Source organism: Anguilla anguilla, chromosome 2 (genome assembly GCF_013347855.1).
Source record: "Anguilla anguilla isolate fAngAng1 chromosome 2, fAngAng1.pri, whole genome shotgun sequence".
NCBI classification, from domain to species: Eukaryota; Metazoa; Chordata; class Actinopteri; order Anguilliformes; family Anguillidae; genus Anguilla; species Anguilla anguilla.
Genome location: NC_049202.1, coordinates 62,423,714 through 62,447,601, shown reverse-complemented (window position 1 = coordinate 62,447,601; position 23,888 = coordinate 62,423,714). Strand labels below are relative to the sequence as shown.

Genomic DNA, 23,888 nt, shown 5'->3' with positions numbered 1-23,888 from the left:
GGGTGGCCCTGCAGCCGGGCGGATGGACCCCACTGCTCTGCTCGACCATCTGGTCGCACTCCCTGCTGCTTAAGCCTCCGAGATTACCGTCTCCACCCAGAGCCAATTAAATTCTTTTCCCAGCATTCCTCTGCTCCACCCATCCCCACCCGCTAACCCAGCGCCACGAGTCCCCAAGACTGTCCCGCCAAAGCCGCGCCTCAGGGTCCTGACACAGGGAGCCCTGTGACAGCAGGGCCGGGTCTGGCACTGGAGTTCAATGCTGGTCCAGATGGAGTCTCATCCTCAGACAGACAGAGTGACACGCAGCCAGAGAGGCGCGTGGAAACGGCGCGTTACAGCGCATCAGCAGAGCCTCTTCAGCCCAGAGTTCATTAGCGCAAGGCACAGTGCCGCAGGTGCGCCCACACACACACACACACGCCCACACAAGCACACACACACACTCACTCACACACGCGCACACACTCACACGCACGCACACGTACGCACTCGCACACACACACACGCGCACACACACTCACAAAAAAAAGAGGGAAAGGGCAGCAGGACTGTGGGAGAGTAAGAGCTGCAAGACTGGACTTTCTCAGACAGAGGAGCTGCTGCCGTTCCCAGAACCAAAGTCACTGGCTCATTTGCCTGCATGGAACATGTAAATTCAGCAACGTATTCAAAGGAAACTTTGAGTGCAAACGCAAACACACACACACACACACACACAAATTCTAATTTTGAAATTTACATCCTAACTGCTCGTTAACCCATCATGCAACACTCCCACACTCCAGCAACAAACTGCCAGGGAGCACGGATATCTGCTCACGTTCACACACTTTGAGCTCTGCTGTTAAGTAGCCTTGAACTACGCTAATCTCCTTCGGTATGTTCTGCTCTCCAATCTGCACATACGCCCTCCTGCGAAAACTGCAAAAATAGCTCAGCCTCTACCTAACTCCTCAGCAGCAAACCTGCAGACACACAGAGACAATGTGCACCATGTTCTCCTGTTTCCATTACACAACACACGTCTCTCACCAACATAGTCCCTCCCACTCACGCAGAACAAAGCCAGATCTTCTACAAACATGCTTCCAAATCCACTCCAAACCTACTGGACCACATCCTTCTACACCCACTCCAAACCCACTGGACATCATCCTTCCACATCCACTCCAAACCTACTGTCCCTCTACACCCACTGCAAACCTACTGGACCACATCCTTCTATACCCACTCCAAACCTACTGGACCACATCCTTCTACACCCACTCCAAACCTACTGTCCTTCTATACCCACTCCAAACTTACTGTCCTTCTACACCCACTCCAAACCTACCGGACCACATCCTTCTACACCCACTCCAAACTTACTGTCCTTCTATACCCACTCCAAACCTACTGGAGCATGTCCTTCTACACCCACCCAAAACCTACTGGAGCACGTCCATCTACATCCACTCCAAACCTACTGGAGCACGTCCTTCTACACCCACTCCAAACCTACTGGAACACGTCCTTCTACACCCACTCCAAACCTACTGGACCACATCCTTCTATACCCACTCCAAACCTACTGTCCTTCTATACCCACTCCAAACTTACTGTCCTTCTATACCCACTCCAAACCTACTGGAGCATGTCCTTCTACACCCACTCCAAACTTACTGTCCTTCTATACCCACTCCAAACCTACTGCCCTTCTATACCCACTCCAAACCTACTGGACCACATCCTTCTATACCCACTCCAAACCTACTGCCCTTCTATACCCACTCCAAACCTACTGCCCTTCTACACCCACTCCAAACCTACTGGACCACATCCTTCTACACCCACTCCAAACTTACTGTCCTTCTACACCCACTCTAAACCTACTGGAGCACGCCCTTCTACACCCACTGAAAACCTACTGGAGCATGTCCTTCTACACCCACTCTAAACCTACTGGAGCACATCCTACACTCACTCTAAACCTACTGGAGCACGCCCTTCTACACCCACTCTAAACCTACTGGAGCACACCCTTCTACACCCACTCCAAACCTACTGGTCCTACTGGTCTGATCCTCACTCCTCAGCTCCACCCATCGAAGGATGCAAAGAACGCACTGACGGAAGAACCAAGGAAATTCAGATCAGGCAAATTAAATATCCTTGTTCAGTCAAATGCCAGTTTGAAAATACTTCTTTACTTCACTTTACTTCTGCAAAGGTTACACTCAGGTGTTTCCTTGCGCAAGCATCCTTTGGGAGCCTCCTAGCTCCTCGCTCCTTCAAGGAGGATTTAACTAGTTGGGATGTCCTTAAAGATGGTGGACCTTGGGTCAGGCGAGGACTGAGAAGACAAGGACGGATAAAACAAGCGACTGGAAGGAGTCTCCATTGGGCTCTGTGAGATCTGTTTCCCCCTGCAGTTAAAAAAAACACTCAACCAAACAGCTTTTTTTTTTTTTTACCACAGTTTCATTAACTTTACTTTCTTGGGGCTCTGCCCAGATGCAGCTCTACTGATAACCAAAACAACTTTTACAAGTTTTTTTTTTTTTTTTTGCGCTTTTTAATCACAAAATGTGATGAAGTGGGCCATGTTAATTTGATGTAATTAAGAGCCCAAAGGACTCTAAAATTAGGAGGACTAAAGCCCATTTATTTTCATGGAGTGCAGCCAAATGAAGGCTAACACTCTGCATGAGTGGAAAAGGTCATTTCAGCCATGGATTACTGATAGTAGCCGATAAACCCACAGCCGACAGGTTGCGCGCGCGCGCGCGTGCACACACACACACACACACAGTTTCGTAAGTCAGTGCTGGATCTGTGCCTCATGTCCATGACTCCGACCACTCTTCACAAACTCTAAACGTCTGCATGCAGAGCTGAAGCAACTTCAACACCACTGGAGCAGAAGAGACATTCAGTCCCCTTACACACTCTGAACCAGTGGGGCTCACACCGCACATGAACACGCACGCACGCACGCACGCACGCACGCACGCACACACACAGTCGCACAAAGACAGAAAGGAACAACACAGGGGCTGGACTCTACACACCATCCAGTCCTGTCATCCTTCACTCATCGGCTCAGAGTGCCGTGCCTGTAAATGACTAAACTGAACAAACTCAAGATGACAAATGCATTCACTGCAAAGCAAATACACGTAAAAAAAAAGGTTTCTGTGGACACTGAGCTGCAGCAGGGTCCCTGCCCCGGCACTGTATAAGGTCCTCTGTGTGTTCATGGACGGGAGAACACCAATCATGTCAGGCAGCAGCTGCTCAGTACACAGGGCCCTCCTCAGCTTCACCTGCATGGTTTCAGAGGGGGAAGAGCTCTGTGGAGCTCAACGATCTCGGTTATCCCTCAGACGATATCTCCATTTTCCCCCTTCTGCCTGCCCCGTTTTCTCCATTCCTCTAAAACCCACCTCCCTTTCTCCTGAGGCCTGCCGGGTGAGCAGGGGGTCGCCGTAGAAACCGCCCCAGCGCCGCCCTACGGGCGGATGTGAGGGAGCGGCGGGCCGACGCAGAGGGAGCGGCGGTGTGCGTGGGAACAGAGCCGGCCCACGCGGGCGGGCGGGTGAGCGAGCGGTATCTCCGCTTATCGCCACCTCCAAAAGAACAGCAGTTCTGCTTTCGGTCAGATGAGATGCTGCTCGTATCTCTGAACCCCTTATCAGCCCTGTGACACCCATAAACCAGCCGCACCCCGTTTCTCCTCACTGATACTCAGAGCTGACTTCCTCCCCCTGTCAGGATGGAGTATTACCAGAGAGAAGGCAGACAGTCCCTGTGTGTGTGTGTGTGTGTGTGTGTGTGTCTGGGGTGGGGGGGGTATGTCTGCTCTTCAGTGACACACACACAAGTTCCTCATAGCAGCCAGTGCAGCGAGAGGCCATCTTATGCCTCACACCCCTGAAAGTGCTATTTAGGACAGTGTTTCTCAACCCTGGTCCTGGTCCCACTGCCCTGCATGTTTAAGATGTCTCCATGCGCCAACATGCTTGATTCAAATGAATGGGTCATTATCAGGCTTCTGCAGAGCTTGATGACAACCCATTCATTTGAATCAGGTGCGTTGGAGCAGGGAAACCTCAAAAACATACAGGGCAGTGGGTCCTCAGGACCAGGGTTGAGAAACACTGATTTAGAAAACTCACTGCAGCGATCCTCCCTCTGTAGCCACGCCCCTCTCATGCTTCACTGTGGAGGCCTGCTCTAACCCGCTGCATCCGCCACTGCTGCAGCTACCAGCTCCATTACGACTTCGGACCAGATGCCCAATGACCCCATTAACCAGTCCAACAGGAGCAATCAAGCAGCCATTACCTCCCTGTAATCTCTTAAATGACTGTAAGCTTAGGGTTGTAACTAGGTAGCTGTTTCGTAGGTGACTTAGTTAATGCACCTGTCTTAACTATTGCTTGTATTTTTCCATAGACTGCGTTGTTGCTGTTCTCGTTTGTGTTAGTGTTCATCAGTTTAACCTTCAGGTTCCAAGTTGAACTATGCGGTTGTTCCCTGCACTTGGACTGGTACTTCTCTCTAGGGTTTTCGTCATACTTGTTCCTGGTTATGGTTATACACTTTGTTGTACGTCGCTCTGGATAAGAGCGTCTGCCAAATGCCTGTAATGTAATATAATTCTCTGTATTACAAATAGAGAATCAGTGCAGAAATTAATTAGTCTGGTCTGGTGCCAGATTTTGAATTCCACAGCTGGCAGTTACCCACAGCATCACCACCCCTGTGAGCAACAAACATTAATTAACATGGGCAATCTGATATTATAAACATTTATAAACTCTGTAGAGTCCCAAGCCTCTTTCAAATCAGCCCTCAAACAGTAACAGAAATGCTACCATGTTCAAATCACTCCCTCAAACAGTAACAGTAACGTTACCCTACTCAAAAAGAGCTCAGATCACTCAAACAGTAACAGAGCACCATGCTGATATAACCATTGGTTGACACGCACATTCAGCCATGACAGACAGAGTGCAATCACTCAGTACATGACATGTAGAACATACCCTTACACATGAGCAGAGGCCAAACAGCACAGCTGAGGCCCAGCCATGGAACAGCGCCCACACTGAGGCTGATTAAGATGCATGATTTTCTGACTTATTTCGATTTCACACCCCCCACACAAACAAACCCTCAGCTCATCCGTGCCTTTCTAAAAAAGACATTTCCAACCTTTATTTTCATTCCAAGGATTATGCCCAGTATTAACAGGAGAATCAGTGACTTAATAGTTCACTGTAATAAGAGATTACATGCTACCAGGTGGCCTGAGGCATAATCAGTGAGCACATCATCAAACAGACTACCCATCAGACTCGTTCATGTGGACTTCTGGCACAACACAAAAACACGAGAAACAGTATCCCAGTTTGGAAAATGTGGGCACGCATTTTTTTTTGTTGAAAATGGGCACGTGTGCTGCTGCAGCCTGATGCCATCTCTCACTACGGCTCTCAACCCCAAAGTTAGCGTGAGCACGAACACAGACACATAATGAAGTACAAAGGCCTACTGTAAAACATGCCAAGAAGGCGTGAAACACTGACCCAGGGCTGTGGAGAGAATGACAGGTTTCTGAGATTTCAATCAGACGCTCTCTGAGCAGTGAGACTGGGGGGGGACCCCAGGAATTCCGACACGTCAGAGAGACCGCCCCACTGACTGATGACCGGAGGCCGACCCTGCAGCCGAGCGGTCCAACAAGACCAGGAGACGTACGACCGTAAATTCCACAGCAAGTCCACACTTTCTAAAATTTCATAAAACAACCACAAGAACAACTAGCCTGCCTGGAAATAACCCACAAGGCGTGTTTTACGAGCTCATCACACTGACATGCTCAAATTACTGCTGCGAAGTCACTCTCACTCCCGAGGTTTTTTACTGCCTTTCACAAGCATCAAGACCAGGCTGTCACTCCGCTCACTCCTCGCAGACAGAGAACCTGCACACGCTCCCCGCCACATGATCGCATCCTGACCTTTCACCCCTGGGAGTCCTCTAATAGCGCAAGTCAGCCCGCCCCCTCTCTGAGGGCAGCGGCAGCAGGCGGGTGTGTTAAACGCAAGCGGCCAAAACCGGGCAGCGTTTCTGAAGCTCACTTCCTGGTCTTCTTCAGAGACGCTGCTCACCAGCGCCAGCGCGGCTGGCTCCAGTACAGGTGTTTCAGTGCACGTCAATGGTAACAATACAGTCAAAACAGGAAGTCAATTTTTTTTTCCACAAGAAGATGTAGTCACAATAGGTGATTTGTCTTTGTCAGATGTCTCCCCATGCGTGGATTTGTTAAGTTATTGTGCTATTTGTACAAGCCGGTAATATTTTGTGGAGGAATCGGTGGCAATCACTGCATCTCACACGCTTAGTGGACGAGCGGACTTCATGTCCCTACTGTGCAGTCTCAGGCTGCACTAACCAGACTTCAAAGTGCTTTTCATCAAGCCTACGAAGAGACAATGGGTGACATCACAGTGATGACATAAATATTTTCCTACATTCCAGGGCTAAATCCAGCGCATTGGTACGTGCCCCCCCAAATGACTCGCAGGCCAGAGTGTGACCTCGCGTCCCACGAGCGGGAGGCTCCGCCCCGTGCACACAGAGAGCTCCTGACAGGAGCAGAGTCACAGCGTTCAGACCCAGGTGCAGTGAAGGGAAACAGGAACATGGTCTGGGCTACAGGAGCAGCTGCTCAACCGTTTAAAAACACACATGCAGCCCTGCCATATTCAAACACTCCTGAGAAAGAGGAGTGATTTCTCCGCTCAAACGGGCTCAGTGACTCGATGACTGGCAACCCACTCTCCTTACACACACACACACACACACACACACACACACACACACACACACACACACACACACACACACACACACACACACACACACACACACACACACACACACACACACACACACCACACACACACACACACACACACACACACACACACACACACACACACACACACACACACACACACACACACCTACCTCTACATGTACCAGACCAATTTCCCAATAACAAAAACCCCCCCAAAGGCTAGCATTTTTTGCATACCTGGAATAGCTCTGCATTTACCTCCTGTACAAGGACACTGGTCAATGTATGGAAGCATGAGAAAATTTCACCCCTACTCTCTCACATTATTGTATCACCCTATTTTTGGTTTGCACAAGAAGACAGACGTCATGCGCTTGTGATTTTCAGACGGAAAAATACAAATCAACCAAGACCAAATCTGGCTGTTTCAGCAATCTCTTGAGCCTACATCTGGACAGCATAAATCCATATGCAGCCAGTACCACCCAGTACCACCATCATTTCACACAAAACACAAGTACTGCGTGAAAACAGACATGAATATTTCAAACTGAAGGGTGGGGCACCAATACTGTGCTTCAGTTATCAGCAGTACCGGTTTTACTGAAGTCGCCGGCGATGAAGAGTCATTAAATAATGCGCTCCTGTAAACTATTTAAATGTGTGGTGCAGAGAGCTGGCACACTGCACCCTGGGATAGCAGGTTTGCAGACGGGGGTGTGGAATGCTCACCTGAGGGAGTAGGTGTAGCCTGTGTTCTCCAGAGCGCATGTTGGGGGTGTGGAGGTGGAGGTGGAGGTGTGGGAGTGGGAGGAGGCGAAGCCTGTGTTCCTCAGAGAGCGCAGTGGGGGTGTGTGGGTGTGGGAGTGGGAGAAATCCATGGTCACGCTTCAGTCAGACTGCAAGAGCCGAGGCGGGGAGGGAGGGAGGGAGGCTTTAGGACACAACTGTGCACCTGCCTGTTGACTCGAAGCAGTGCACGCAGTCATACACACCTGCATGCGCACAATGCATACACACCTGCATGCGCACAATGCATACACACCTGCATGCGCACAATGCATACACACCTGCATGCGCACAATTCATACACACCTGCATGCACACAATGCATACACACCTGCATGCGCACAATGCATACACACACGCATGCGCACAATGCATACACGCACGCATGCACATGCACAGGCCTACGCGCAGAATGCATGCACTGACACAAACGTTCAGCCTGTCTCTTTAAATTGGCCGGGTGCCCCCTGCGTGAGGTCAGCCTCTATGATCCTACACACTCCTCTCCTTTTCCCTTCAGCTCTACTGTTACACAAACACCCTGCATCTGTCCCTGTAGCATCCAAAGCCCAACGGTGACACAGTCACATCTGGGCACCTGCTGGGGTTCGCAATCTCCAGACCAACCGCAGTCAGCCTGCAGTCACAGCGGATGCAGCCCGCAGCACAAGATCAAACCTATTATGTAGAGACTATACTGTTTATATCTAAACTATTTAACAGGTGAGTGAAGGGAATGGCTCTCCCCCTCCCTAAACACACCCTGATCTGCCATACCAGCAGTCAAAAGGCAGGACAGATGCCAATTTAGGATTTGAGCAGGTCTCTGACTTCAAAAGAAATCAGCACTTCCTGAAGGGAACTCGGGCGGGGCAGGGTGGGGAGCTTAATGATTAGTCAGTTGCGTGTCTCCTTAGCGCAGACATACCTGCAGGCCAGCGCGAGACACCGCGAGACAGCGCCTCTCACTGCACACAGGAAGCCTGCACAAGTGTGGCCTCCTTACTGGACCAGCAGCAGCATCAGGCATCGGTGAATACGGTCAATGTTTCCACACACGGTCAGGCGGAATGGCTCGAAAATGAAGACTTAATACGCTTTTGTAAAAGCTGCCACCCCGTGTTTAAAGAAAACAAGGAGCACAGTGACTCATAGATCTTGGCAGGACTTCAGCATTGTGCCATAACGGCCTCGGGGCTCTCGTCAGCTTGTTTAAACACCCGCCCTTCCCATGAATCAGCTGCCATCAACATTCCATTTTCATTTTAAAAAACGCATCTTAAATTCTCAACCTAAGCAACAACACTAGCATTCTCAGAGAACTGGACAAGAGCAAATACGGGGATTTCATGCAGCATTTTAAAAAACAACCTGTCTAAAAGATTGAATGATACTTTGACGAGAGACCCAAGTCAGGCGCCAGTAATGCACGAAATGTTGGACAGACAAATTATACTACCAGAAATACAGGGTGATATCGTACAACCTTCAGACAAACTGAACTGCCAAGCATTGCAACTAAATAAATACATAGTAGCCTCTCAAAAACGAGCCTCACATTAAACCATACCCATAACAAAACGCACGCTTCCGAACCCTGCACTGAAAAAAATGCGTTTAACACAGCCCGCAGCTCATACAAAAAAAACCTCTCACATGAAGAGCATTTAAATTAATGTCGAACTGTTAATTGGCAACAAATTCAGCGCTAGCCCGTAGACCTGCTGCGATCGCGCGAATCCCGCAAAGGGCACTGTAATAAACTTAAAACGCTCGAGACAGGCTGAACAAAGTCTTGTTCTCAGGCTCACAGACATTTGCACACAACCACGTCAAAACACCAGCCCCCAGGTACTGGTGAAATGTGGACATACATTCATTAAGATCTCCCAAATGTTATTTTAATCAATTGCTCCTTTTTGAAGATTAGTTAAGGGTTAGGATTAGCTTCATCTTCGGGAACTATAATCAACACAGCATGCGATATCAGGCAAATCAGCAACCAGATTCTGCGTGCCCATTCAAGGAACACACAAATTAAACCAGAACAGCTTACCTGCGTTCCACGGTTTATAAAATCCAAGCGCAGAAAGTGATAGGAAAACCTGTCGCGATAAATGGCAGTTTCAATCGGTAGAATAAGACACTTACAAAATAATCTGGTTCTATATAAACACATGCATGTATTGTCTTCTAGGCAATGGTACTTTGCATTCTGCAGATATAATTTCGTAAAAAATAATAATAATAAAAATTTTAAAGCCCAAACGCCCAAATTGGAGCGCATTTCACAAACCCAACAAATCAGAGCGCGTCAAATTTAACTGAAGCACTTTAATCTCCTCGATATAGAAATTCTGAATTACGGAGCTTTTATAGGCTAAGTTATAAAATACGAGTCCAGGTTGAACAGAAAGATCGCATGGACATGTTGGCGATAAAAATTCAATTAGACGATTACACTTGCCCGTTCCGTAATACTGCTGGTCCATCAATGTTGCACTTGTGCAAACTACTTTTTAATGCGCACCAGCCATACAATATATCATCCGCCAAGTTCATGCAGCATCCCGACGCGTCTTTCATGGAACCGAGCAGTTGGAGTCGGTCCAGCGGGTCCTTAAACGGCGTTTCGCGGAAAGCAAGGGCAAAAGTTTGCAACTTGCCAGTGCGTAATTCTCAGGCACAATTGTCGAAATTCCAAAATGGCTTCTCAGACGCAACGAAGCCCGAGGATCGCTACACTTGATCCACCCACTGCTCCCTGTCCGTCATATTTTGAATCTTAGAAGAAAACAAAAACACTGCACGATGCAAATAGTGACTTTTTTTAGGGGTAAACATTAGTCAAAAGTTAAACATGAACCTTTAACTGTATCTGAAGTTAAATGTTGACATATCGAATAGAATAACAGTTGTCGAACGGACCAAATAGAAAAGGTGAAGGGTTTACAAATAAAATACCAATAAATTCCAATTCTGTCATTATAAAACCATGGTACTCGACCTGAGGCAGAACTCCTCACTGATACAGGACATAACTCATATCACAAAAACACAAATCACACACTGGAAAAACTAAACAAGTCTCGGTGGCTGTATCAAGGCTCATCAGAACATGTTTGCGCAAATGGCCGGTTGTTCAAGTGAAAAATGTAACTAATATTCTACAAAATACGGACACGAAACCTTTCTCCACGGTCCATTTATTGCCCATCACATTCAGCCTTAAGTTATCTTAGGATTTATGCACTGAAGAAAAACAAAAAAACATTGTATTAACTCAATTGAAATCTAAACAGTGGTTACATAATTTGCTTGCCTTAAATGCCCAATATACATTCAGTGGCCACTTTATTAGGCACACCTATCAATTATCGTTTGCGCTTTTTGATTCCAGAACATCCTGAATTGTTTGAAACATGGACTCAGCTAGATGCTGTAAACATTCCTTAGGGATTTGGCTACATGCTCAATAGCTCATAACTCAATAGCATAACTCAGTTGGGTCACACATTCATGCTGTGAACCTCCTGTGCCACCTCATCCCAACAGTGCTCTATTGGGTTGAGATTTGGGAACTGTGCAGGCTATCGGAGTAAACTGAAGTCACTGTCATGTTTGTGGAACCAGCATGAGATGAGGCGCGTTTTGAAACACGGTGCAGTGTCCTGCTGGAAGTATCCATTTGAAAAAGGGTAGACTGTGGCCATGAAGGGAGGCACGTGGTCAGCAACAATATTTAGGTATGCTGTGTCATTCAAAGGATGCTCAGTTGATATTATGTGTGCCAAGAAAACATTCCCCACACCATTACACCACCAGCAGCAGCCTGCACCATTGACACATGTTACAGTAGAAATCAGGATTTGATAAACCAGGCAACATTATTTCAACCTTCAATTGTCCTTTTGGCCACAGAACTTCAGCTCACTGCATGTTTTTTGTTTATGGTACCATTCTCTGTAGTGTGTGAAAATCCCAGGAGGACAGCAGTTTCCGAGATGCCCTAAACGAGGGTTTATCGACGTTAACAATACCAGGAAGGGACATCAGCTTTGTATAATTGTGAATGAACGCAAATACACATTTACAATAATGTAAATGTATATTTGCACACACAAAGCCTCTTAGCAATATATTAAACAATGAAATACGGCTACAAGCTAAAATAGTAGCCATATAAAATGAAATGTCGAAAAATCGATTTTGAAGGACGAACAAAACAGGAACTGAACTGCGAAATATTACATGATCATCGTCATTAAAATTTTAATAATAAACAACATTTAAATTTTATAAGTTATGATATAAGGGGATACATGGTCGTCTTATTTTGACCATAATTTGCTTAATGGGTAATACACACAGCTAATAAATAAAGAGAGCAAACAATTCCTAAGAACTTTAGCAAGACAATGACGACAGACATGAATATCAGTCTGTCAAACGCAAAATTGCAATCTGCATCCACCCAACCTTGCGTTATTTCCTGTTGGGGATTTCCAAAAAAAATGTAAAAATATCAGCGATATTACTCACCAAGGAAAACATGGCACGCAACGTGTTAACGTGAAGCCATTCAGATGAAGGTTTGTCATTCCATAAATCAAACTCATACGTGGAAACATACGTGTATAGAATACCCATTTCAATTACGCACCTACTGTTATAATGCGTAACTACAACTACTTAAGAAGTATACATTAATAATTTTCAATTGGTAACACATGCTATATAATCACTGACAAGGGTCATAACCAAAGTAGCAGCAGAAGAAAGCAGCCTTCATTCTGAATCTGAACCTAAGATTATTTAAACGGGCTTAGACTGAACACATGCTTTAGATTTCAGAAAATAATGTACTCGTTAATTTAAAAAAAATTATGATTTGATAAGACGTTTCAATTTGTAAAGGCTACCGAATATCGGCTACCCCTAGAATGCAATTACAGAATGCATGTTGACAACTATTAACTTTAATCGTTATGGCCAATCTTTCCACCATAGCCAGCAAATTACACGTGACTATCTATAATGTAAACTGCACAAAATGTTCATCGTCGGTATATTATCTTTCTCACTAGACTTGACCAGCCAGCTATGCATTCTGACGGGGTCAACCATGCCATGGATGGGGTCCACACACTCTGTGAACTGATTACGCTGCAAAAAGATAAACGATTTCTGTAAGCACCAATCATAACATCATTTAACGATGATTGACTAATCTTTCAACCAATAGTGTTGGTTGGGCTCCCGCGAAACTTCAAGTTCAAATAACGTTATTAGCTTGTTAGCAAATTATCTAACTTGCTAACGATTATACAATGTAGCTAGGTGCGATAAAAACAACCTGGATTTTCTGGAATCGGACTGTGCTTCATAAATTGTGATTTAGCCTACGAGATCCACGTGCCCTACCCATGTAAACGAACACTAACCTCAGTTGACTAACGTTATCTCGCTATGAAGAAAAATGTACAATTGCACTCCAACGTAAGTAACAATAACTGGCTGAGCTGGGTAGCTACTAGCTAACCAAGGTTAGCACATCAAGCTATTACTATACTACATTAATGAAAACAATAGTCGGTTTAGCAACATCAGACGGTTGGCTGGATACGTAGCTTCGACAGGTACATGCAGGTACTTAGCATGCGTGCTACCTAGTTAAATAGAAAGCTAGTTGAATCATTTACCGTGTGTACCCGTCACAGAAGTGAATGCTGAGGCACGATGAGATGGTCAGTGTCGGCAAAGTTGCTGAAGAGAAAAAAAAATCCCTTTGATTGCAGGCTAAATATGACGCACCTAAAGTCGACGTTCAGCGTTGTATCTTCGTTACAGCTAAATACGTCCACTTCTGAACACGAATTCTTCTAAAGAATTGAGCCAATATAATGGCACGTTTGAATTTTGGGAAAATGTCCAAACTGTGGCTAATCGAGCCAACGCTAAACTGTCTTCGATGCTCTTTGGTCAGTGGTAAATTACGTCAGCAAACCGGAAACACGTGTAACTGTCATATCCACTGCCACGGTTGGTTTTCGCATAGACACATGTATATATGTCTATGGGTTTTCGTACGAAGGTAATTGTTAGTGTAAAGATAGCCAGAAATCTGAAGCGTTTTACAATGAATAACCTTTTGTAACGTTTTAATATACATACAACATTTTAACTGCGTACGATGCTGTGCTGTGAAGTGCATAGAGCTATTAAAGATGATCAAAATCTCATATAAAACTGCAAGCATGTCAAATCAGAAGATGACAGATTCATTCTACAGCTTATCTATGTGAGGACTTTTTCCAAGAATCAGTCTTTTTTTTTTTTGTTGTTGTTGCATTTTTTTGTTAACGAAGCATTTAATTTGGAATGGGGCTATCGAGTTCATGGCCTGGGGAGCACGTGTTTCTTGTGTTTTCAAGGTCCCCAGACTTCTTGACACCTGTCAATGTCACGTGGGAGTATCACTTCTTTGAATAGTGTTACAAGCCCTCCACCCCGTGGCCATGTGCGTGCAACACTTGTCACGAACTGTGAAAAGAATCTGCCGTCCATACATACGGCTTCTTGAGTTCACATGATTTTTTTTTTCATTTCGGAATAACTTGAAGCGTAGGGTTTTTAGAATCTAGGATGTATTATTATTGTTTCATATGTTATTCGTTGTAAGTAGCCTAATCTAATTAAGTCTACTTCATATGTATGTATTGCAAAATGATGTTGAGATCTTCATCATAAATCCCAGCTAGCATAATTCACATGAATCCTCTGTTTGGGGAATTGCTTAGTGTTGTTGTCAGCATCGTACTCTCCCACTCTGCTACTGCTTATCTCAGAAATCTGTGGAAGAGTAGCCTACTGTGGATGCTTTTGATTTAACTAAAATAAGCCTTTGCCTTGGTGCATTTCAATATTCTTCATCCCGATTGAAATTTTACTGTCCTATTTTGTTTGAGAAACTCATTGGCCTTACATCGTTTTAGAGTAAAGTGAATTGACAAAGCATTTTTAAGGAGAGTCGTTTGTGTCCGTTCACCCAAAAAGACATACACATTTTTCTTAATTAGCTTAGTTTGCAACAAATATGCGATATCTTTCATTATATGAACGTGCACTCCAATTTGAGGCAAGTCTTTTATTGACCCCCAAGAGAAATCCCACAAGGTAAGACAGTGGTTCCCAAACTCAGTCATGTGTATGCTGGTTTTTGTTCCAACCAAAATTGCACTCCCAGAAGTTTAACAAGATGTTTTTTAGGTCTTTTTATTAGGCTTTTTGTGTTTAGAAGTATTATTTGCCACGTTGTCAGAAATTGGTGTGCATACCACAAAGAATACAGTTCTTGTTGCTTATCGTGCTATATTGCAAGCAATTACATGAAAAAGAGGTCAAATATTTTTCACTGATCAAATTAAAGACTGAGGTGAATCAGTAGGTTAAGCCCCTAACTGGTGAACGTATGGATACCTGGTCACTAAAACAAACCACCTGGATGATAATGGAAAATTCAAAGACAAAGCAAATGATAATGAGGCAAACCTGCATTGTGTTTATAAATTTATGGGGAAAAATATGAAAGATATTAAACACATGTGTTCATCAACTAACTGGGTGCCTATTGATTAACCTCACTCATTCATTCGATCCAAAAAAAATATTTTTTTTGTAGTCGTTTGCAATATAGCACAGTATGAACATGGGGATTTTATCCTTCATGGCATGCATGGCTATTTTTGACACAAATGTGGCTTAAGGGGGTTAATAATCCTTTGTTAAAATGAAACTGCAATTGTGGTTGGAGCCGCCTATCCTGCATTTGGCACTGTGTGCAGATCGCGCAGATCCTGCCTGTTTTATTATTATTTTTTTTAATTAACATTTCTAATTTTACAATAAGCAAAGAAAGAAAAAAACAGTCAGGATCAGCTAGCTAGCTAACGCAACGTTACCTGATATGAGAGATGGATGCTGTGCGTAACGTTGTCTAAACTAATGTTGCCTTTCTGGACATGGTCCGGTAGCTAGCGTTAGCTGTGCAAATAGCGATGTAATTTAGTAACGTTACATTGTCATCAAATGTAATACGAAATCTACATCAACAAATAACATGACCTCTGACCCCCCACTGCTTACGACCGGAGAGCATCATAGAGTTCAGTGGATAAGACGCGCGCCCTACTAATGTGGGCGGAGCTGGTTGCTATGAGGCGCTATTGCCGCCGGAAAATGGTGAAGAGTGGTGCGAGAGGCGGGAGACATAATTGAGCGGATTAAATACAGTTGATAAAATGCTGAGCTCCCGTCATAATTCGTATTTCTAGCCACAGCTCCCTGCGAAGGAGTGCAGGATTTATAGGTATCAGTGTGTACGTGGATACCGCAACGCTGAGGTAAGTCCAGTTCTGTTCATCAGCGCTTTCATTGCAGGAAAGCAAAGTTAGTCATGCAGTAACGTAGTCGGTGAACGCCTACAGCTCTTCTTCTAACGAAGGTAGCTTACTAGCTATCATACACTGTGATCTGTCATTGTAGCTGTCAAAACGATAGTCTAAGTAAGTTATTATCGCGCTTTCAATTTAAACCTTTTTTCTGGGTAGCTACCCTTGCGGTTTTGAAATAAAGTGTTTATCAAGCTGGCTAGTTAGTCTAAGTTCAGATCAAGATGTTTTCTAAAGACAATTTCACTGAACTTAAGATGGGTAAATAGATGTAACCTACCTAGCTAATATGTTCTGTATAAAGTTCAAGTTTTTTGTGAAATAGCCAATAACGTTGGCTAGAAAGCTGGTTGGTTACCTATAGATAGATGGCAACGCTTGGTCACGATAACTCACGTTACCATTAATGTACGTTAAGATGGATGATGGTTATCGGTTGAACGATTGTTTGCCAGCCAAACGTGATTACACTGTGCTAGTTCAACTGACCGATTCGCTGAATAAATATTGATACCATGGCAACGGTAAATAACAGTTCAGCTGTGCAGTGCTAACTTGACAGCTGGCTGACTGTACGAGAAATGTCGTTGCGCCAGATGATATCGCCCAGTCTAGCTAGCCAATTATCTGTAACATTAGCTAGATGGCTCTGTTCTGGCTACACAATTCTAAAAATCTTTAGCTAGAAAGCTACTATAACGTTACCGAAAATATTTAATTTTCTAGATTTCTAAGCCTAACTACACTTTGTGTAACGTTATGTTCTTTTGTTGACAAGTGACAGTTATTTTTTTACTGTTAAAAACTACGATCAAGTTCTGCTGAGAGTTCAACATCTCTAGCCAGAACTGAAAATAAATGGCATTTGAAAAAACAGGTCGTTCTGTAGTACGTGACTGCTTAAGTCAAATTAACGTAAAAGCGTGGCACAGCTGAGGGTATTTTCCCCGGTAGATGGTGCGCTGGAGTCACCCAACCGATCAGCCCTGAATGTCCTACTATTCTCCCACACCTCTGCTGTCAGGTGTGTTGTGTGTGTGTGTGTTTTGTGGTTGTTTTTAATGCTTCCCTATTGGGAGGATGATGATCAGTGACTGCATCTCTTGAGGGGGGTGGATTTGTGTTGGAGGGGATGACGAACCTTCCCAGTGGGGTGTTATCTCCCTGAAATATGACTCAATGCTTTGTTTCCCACCGGAGGAAAACTTGCTGCCAGTAAACATATTCCATGTCCTCCTACTGAAGCAAAGCAGCATTGTGTGTGTTAAAGTAACAGAGAGAGGATCCTACTCCCTTATTGACTCATACACAGGACTCACTGACAGTCCTGCTGTTCAGCGCTGAGCTTTGTACATAAACACGCCCCCATGTGTCTCTCTGGCTGTGAGAAAGTCGTCAATGACTAGTCCCATGCGTTGTGTTTCCGTGTCTTTGTGTTGAGTAGCGTGCCGGGGCCGGGATGCACATGGAGGGCTATGACGAGTTCTGCTCCCGCAGTCTGGTCCGGCTCCAGACCAAGAGCGAGGCGGCGGCGTGCGGCAGGTCCTCCGTCCAGCAGGAGGCGCTGTCCATCATCAGGTTCCACGGAAGGGCTGTGCTCGCACCTCTGGTGAGTAGCGCTGAGGTGGAGGCTGCAGTACAGCGCAGGTTCGGAAACATCCTGAGAATTTTGTGCAGGTGTTCAAGGCCTAATTCACTTTCCATGTCTATGGTTTTGTGTTGGATTGTTATTTATTTTACTTCAGTGTCATTACACACATACATCCCTTCTGTTGATGTTGAGCCTCAGTCACATTGAGGCTGTTAGTGGCAGTAACAGGTAAATAAGAGTTAATGATCTCACAGAACTTCAGTGAGTAAGACTGTAGTACAGGGTGTACCACCATTCAGTGGTCGTTATTGAATCTGCCATAATCCTATTTTGTAAGAGTGTGTGTGCGTGTACATGCGTGCGCATTCGCGTACGTGCCTGGATCTCTTCAGTGGTTTTGTTTTGTAAATGCGCTGTTGCATGGTAACTGCCTGGAGCGCACGGTGGGGTAGTTATTGTTTACACGGCAGCAGTAGTAAGTTGTGAAAGCACGCTGTAGTCCACAGATGAGCACACACACACACCCAACAGCGTGTCTCACTGAACGCATAACCGGCTGACTTGAGCGTTGCAACACTGAAACCGTGTTCAGCTGTGGAGAACCAGCGAAAACATGGAAAAGGTAATTTATGTGTTGATAAATTTCACCTCTTGTTCTATTGTTCTATTCTCATTGGTAAGAATAAGCATTGATATCAAACTGTTACTTCATTTGGCTTATTTCCCTCATTGTGTACATGACGTAGATTTTTGCAGCTATATGTTTCAGAGGAATGGTCTTTTTTCAGAGAACGTGGAGACTTCTGACTTACAATTCTGTTATTGTTTTTTTTGAATGTAGGGATTTTTAACCTACATGACAACTAAAATTAGTACAAAAATATTTATTGTAAATATAAAGTTCAGCAGTCAGAAGTGCAGAGTGGCTTGCGTGATTTAAGTGTTTCATCATTGGATTTTCATTATTGGATGAACGTTGAATATTCGGTTTGTGTTTGTCTCCTTTTCCCTAAGCAGTCAGGTTTCAAAATAATCATTGACCGTGCATAAATGCTAAAAGTATTGAGCCAAAATGTAGCATGATTCAATGCGTACGGTGTGTTCAGTAAAACATGCTTGTAAAAGCTCTGATTTTAAAACTTGGGTTTGATCAGCACCTATCCTGATGAGACGAGCTGTTTTGTGTTCTTGCCGAGGGCTTGGAATCTGAGAACGAGGCCAATCAGCCCTGAATAATGTGCTTTCGTAAAGTCCGAGCTCATTTTAAAAGTCTGGTGTCATAGTAATATTATGTTCTGTTCCCGTCACACTTTAGGGGAATATAAAGAGATTAAAATAGTGAAGTAGGGTGTGCTAACTGCCATGCTGCTTATGTAGTGGCAGTGCTATTACATTGACAAAACATTCCACTAACATTGTGAGGACATTTTTGAGAGGGAGGGAGGGAGGGAGAGAGAGAGAGACTGTGAGTGTTTATTCGTTTATTTTCATCCTGCGCTCTGTCTCGGGAGGGCTTCTGTTGAGAAGTGCAAGTCACAGAGCACTCCTCCAGTCCCGCAGGTCACTGTGGAAACTTCCAGTGAGGTGGGGGACAGGGGACGGGGGACGGGGGGGGACGGGGACGGGGGGGGGGGGGGGGGTGTTTGGGGGCGTGGGGTGGATGGAGAGGGGCGGTTTGCACACACACACATGGCGGGGGGTGTGTGCTGTATGGAGATGTTCGTTCGCGCTAATGTTTCAGAGTCCCTCGGGCGAGACTGTGCATTTGGCTTGTCCGTTAGATAATTACTGGGTTTCAGGTGACTGCTGGGGGAATATCCATCGTAAACAGAAATGTAAAAACAGCACGCGGCAACGGCAAAACAAAAAAATTGATCAGTCATCATCAGACAGTGACACGTGATTAAACCAGGGCTGTTCACAGTCAGGCCGGGGGCCAAATTCAGCCCAGTGTCTCTGTACTCCTGTGACTTTGATCTGGTGGAAACAAAGCTATTATTCAGATGCATTGAAAACTTGACTAGGACTAGGTCCGTGTCTCTGGAGTGTCAGGTTACTAGTGATAGTATAATTTACAGTAATTTTACAGTGGGCATTGTAGATGTGGCAGCAATGTAGTATAATGGGTAAGGAGCTGGTCTTGCAACCTAAAACGTTGCAGGTTGGATTGCCAGGTTGTACTCTGCCATTGTACCCTTGTGTAATCCAGCTGTATAAATGGATGCAATGTGAATGCAATGTAAAAAGTTGTGTAAGTCGCTCTGGATAAGAGCTAAATGCCTGTAGTGTAATGTAATGCATTGCTGCTTAATCGTTATTCATTGTCTAAGTAGTATTTGGGAAAATATTTTTGGACTATATACATTTTTTAAACTTTTTGTTCTTCCTTGTCTCTGTGTGTGTTTGTGTGTGTGTGTGTGTGCGCGTGCATGTGTGCATGTGCACATGTTTGTGTGTGCCCATGTGTATGTGTGCATGTGCATGTGCATGCGCATGTGTTTGAATGCGCGCTTGTGTGTGCATGCGCGTGTGTGTGTGCACACATGTGCATGTACGTGTGTTTGAATGTGCGTGTGTGCGCAGCTGAGCGTGGATCAGCGCAGGGAGATGACGCAGTACAGACAGAGGGCTGCGCAGCTGGAAGCAGACAGACTGCGCAGGGCTAATCTGCTAGCCCGGGTTCAGGACATCATAGACAGCGCGCAGGTGAGTCCCCCCATCCGCCCCGCCTGCATCAGGGCCCTACTTACCCCTGCCTTACCCGCCCTCCCCGGCCCCTCCAGCCTGCCCTGGGCACTGTGGCTGGGGCAGCACCCAGGCAGAGCACCCGCCTGCTCGTAAGGGCTCGGTCACACCCTCATGACCAGTCAACAGCCCTGGGCCTCAGTCCGTGGCTCGGGACTGCAGGGGTAATATCCCTCACCCATGGAGAGGCTGGGTCTCAGTCAGGAGTATATAATGTTGCGGGATTCTGCCTCTGGCACCAGAATAGCACAGCACAGTACCCTGTCTGCTGGGGAGAGCACACTTTGGCCCGGAGAGAATTTCAGCCTGTTAGATGCTGATGTGTTGGGCTGAATCTGTGGGCAGTTTCAGTAGGGGAAGATTTCAGCCTGTGAGATGCTGGAGTGTTGGGCTGAATCTGTGGGCAGTTTCAGTAGGGGAAGATTTCAGCCTGTTAGATGCTGATGTGTTGGGCTGGATCTGTGGGCAGTTTCAGTAGGGGGAAGATTTCAGCCTGTTAGATGCTGATGTGTTGGGCTGGATCTGTGGGCAGTTTCAGTAGGGGAAGATTTCAGCCTGTGAGATGCTGATGTGCTGGGCTGAATGTGTGGGCAGTTTCAGTAGGGGAAGATTTCAGCCTGTTAGATGCTGATGTGTTGGGCTGAATCAGGGAGGTAAGGGTCTATCGCTTGCTTTCACATTAACACACCAGCAGGAGTTAATGTCACACTGCAGCCATGGTAACGCTTGGTGTCAGATTATAAGCTTCACCAGACATGCTACACACACACACACACACTCACATATACACACATACACTCACACACACACACACACACACACACATACTCACATATACACACACACACACACACACGCGCACTCACATATACACACACACACACACACACGCGCACTCACATATACACACACACACACACACACACACACACACACACACACACTCTCACATACACACACATACTCACACACACACACATATACACACACACACACACACACACACGCACAGCTCCACTGTACGCCTGACGCTCATGTGATGCCATCTGCCCCCCCTCCCCGTGCCCGTTTCTGCCAGCTGGGAGGTGGGGGGTGCCCATTGCGTAGTCCCCTCTGCGTGCTCAGAGACAGAGTTGTTGTACCTCACACGCTAACACCACTGTTTCCACACTAGCCACACGGCTGGGAAACAGCCATTCCACACCACCACACTGGAGCATGTAAGACCTTGATTGTTTTGCTAGTTTGGTGATTAGTCAGTGACGGAGTAGAATGGAGGTACAGTGATAAGCAGCTTAATGCCAGTCTTGATAATGGAGTGAAGGGTTTAGTGTGACTAAGTAGTAAAGAAGGATGCGCAGTATGATGGCTGACTAAAACAGTATGCTAGTTTAGGCTGCATATGTATTTGTGACAAAACCGTTGAAGAAATGGAATATGCTGCAGGAATATGTTGTGATATGTGTGCTTTTTGGATTACACCACAAGCTGTATTTAAAAATGTTTATAGTAATATCTGAAAGCCACAGTCATTGTCGTGTCTAGGAACCGACAGAATTCAAAGTCCAATCACCAATCTGTAGAAAACAACTTCACGAGGGAAAAGACACAACAGCAGCAAGCTCTTCAGAAAAGTTAGACTTTATTTGCACAGGTGCACAAAGCCGGATCAATTCAGCCGAATTGAACCTCGATTGTCAGTTTTACATTCATTTTATACACAAATGTACCCCACAACTCCCCTTAACACATTTCTAAAAATACCAGCCATCTGTTCTTCTTGGCACCACAACGATTTTGATTTCCTGCTCTTGGGTCTACCCGACCTTCTTGGCACCACAATGATTTTCTGTTCTTTGGTGATAACGTCATTGTGGAAAGTTACCCCAACTTTCCCTTAAGAAATATTAGTCTTTTTTCTGTAATTTTCCATTATGCGTACAAGTCACAGCCTCCTGTAATTTTCCATTGTATTCGGGTTACGTAGGCGTCACTGTAAAATATTAGTCTTCTAGCACATTTATTAGCAGTTGATCAGTTTGAAAATATAAGTGTATGGTTAGTATTTGATTAATGTTTTCTGCGGAGTGAGTAAGTGTGGTTTTTTTAAGCCTTCTGCGTTCTCTTGCTTTTTTTCTACAGTTGATACTGTGGTTTCTTGCGTTTCCATAAGCTTAGCTGCAACTACTGATATAGGTTTATTGGATTACATATTGATTATATGAGTGTATAGTCATACATGTGATGTATTTTTATCATGAAGCATCGAGAGGAACCAGTTTGATCAACATTGATGGGAATTCCCTAACTTTAACATGTGACGCCATCACAATCATGGGGAGTCTCAAAATTTTCCTACATCAGTTGTATTTGTACCCATATATCGTGTATTGTTTCCCTATCTTTGTTCTGATGTATTTTTTGTGGGATGCTGTGTGGTCTTATGGGATATTTTGGCTGAAAGGTGTCTGGCCCCCTGTCCCGCAGGTGCGGAAGGGGACGGGGGAGTGTGAGGGCCCCGCCTCTCCCGCCCGCAGCCCCACAAAATCCGAGGTCATGAACGGCTTCGCCCTGCTGCCCAACATGTCCAGCCCGCCCTGGGGTGCGCGGGACAGGGAGGCCCGAAACGCGGACCCCCCTGCGCTGAGGCGGAGCCTGACGCTGCCCAACGGGATGGGAGAGGGAGTGGAGGGGTGCGAGGAGGGGGAGGGGGCGGAGTGCGGGGGGCGCAGTCTGAGCCTGCAGGCCCTGCTGAGGAAGTCGCGCGCGTACCTGGAGCGGGAGCACGGCCGCCGGGGAGCCTGGGCCGGCGGGAGGGGGCGGGGCGCGCCCCCGCAGGCCGAGAGCCTCTCCGACAAGGAGAACGAGAGCAGCGGGGGCGAGCAGGGCACGGAGAGGCGGAGCCAGAGCCCCCTGACCCCGCCCACACGCCCGCCCCCCTCAGAGCCGGACCTTTCCCCCGACTCGCTGCTGGAGCGCGTCCCGCGCAGCCTGACCGGGTCCTACGCCCGGCTGCCCAGCCCCGAGCCCAGCCTCAGTCCCCGCCCACACCGCCGCAGGCCCCGCCCCTTCTCCGCCGGCAACATCCTCATCTCCTGCCCCATGAGTGCCGCCGAGCTCAGTCCAGGGAAGGGCCAGGAGGGGGGCGAGCCGGGGGCCTGGGGGGCAGCGGCCCGGGACGCCGCCCCAGAGAGGAGGTCTCCGAACTGCCGCTCTCCTGCTGCCTCGCCGCCGCCCTCTGCTGTTGCCCTCCGGAACAGCGGCCAGTCTGGCGCCCGGCAGCTCCGTGGCCTGCCCGCTCCGGTCAGCACCTCCGCCCCGGGTCCCGCCGGGCCGGACCCCACCCCGCCGGGAATCCGCCGGCGGTCCAACACGCTGGACAGCTCCGCGCGCCCCGCCCAGTCCGGACCCCCGCTGGACCGGAGCCAGGAGGGGACCCCGCGGCTCCTGGGGGGCCCGG

At 46.5% G+C, this 23,888-nt stretch overlaps 2 protein-coding genes across 18 annotated transcripts in view; one reads left to right on the top strand and one right to left on the bottom strand.

Annotated features, from left to right (window-relative positions):
* The window catches only part of LOC118220711 (SUN domain-containing protein 1-like), a 38,609-nt gene extending 24,972 nt beyond the window's left edge, over positions 1–13,637 (bottom strand). For 8 of the 15 annotated variants that reach the window (XM_035404823.1, XM_035404827.1, XM_035404826.1 and 5 more), the window contains exons 1-3: positions 13,345–13,637; positions 9,699–9,747; positions 7,586–7,752 (exon numbers count right to left, since the gene is read on the bottom strand). In XM_035404823.1, coding sequence (XP_035260714.1) covers positions 7,586–7,734 — 149 coding nt within the window. In that variant the 5' untranslated portion in view covers positions 7,735–7,752; positions 9,699–9,747; positions 13,345–13,637. Of the gene's footprint in view, positions 1–7,585; positions 7,753–9,698; positions 9,748–10,109; positions 10,366–13,344 lie in introns of those variants that run through there. The other 7 variants (XM_035404836.1, XM_035404838.1, XM_035404839.1 and 4 more) reach the window with 5 other exon arrangements.
* Positions 13,005–23,888, top strand: part of LOC118220713 (centriolar coiled-coil protein of 110 kDa) — a 17,134-nt gene continuing 6,250 nt past the window's right edge. The window contains exons 1-4 of one of the 3 annotated variants that reach the window (XM_035404841.1): positions 13,005–13,141; positions 17,537–17,701; positions 20,267–20,389; positions 22,916–23,888. The exon at positions 22,916–23,888 is cut by the window's right edge and continues 207 nt beyond it. In XM_035404841.1, the coding sequence (XP_035260732.1) occupies positions 13,112–13,141; positions 17,537–17,701; positions 20,267–20,389; positions 22,916–23,888 (1,291 nt within the window). In that variant the 5' untranslated portion in view covers positions 13,005–13,111. Of the gene's footprint in view, positions 13,142–15,825; positions 16,045–17,536; positions 17,702–17,916; positions 18,306–20,266; positions 20,390–22,915 lie in introns of those variants that run through there. The other 2 variants (XM_035404842.1, XM_035404843.1) reach the window with 2 other exon arrangements.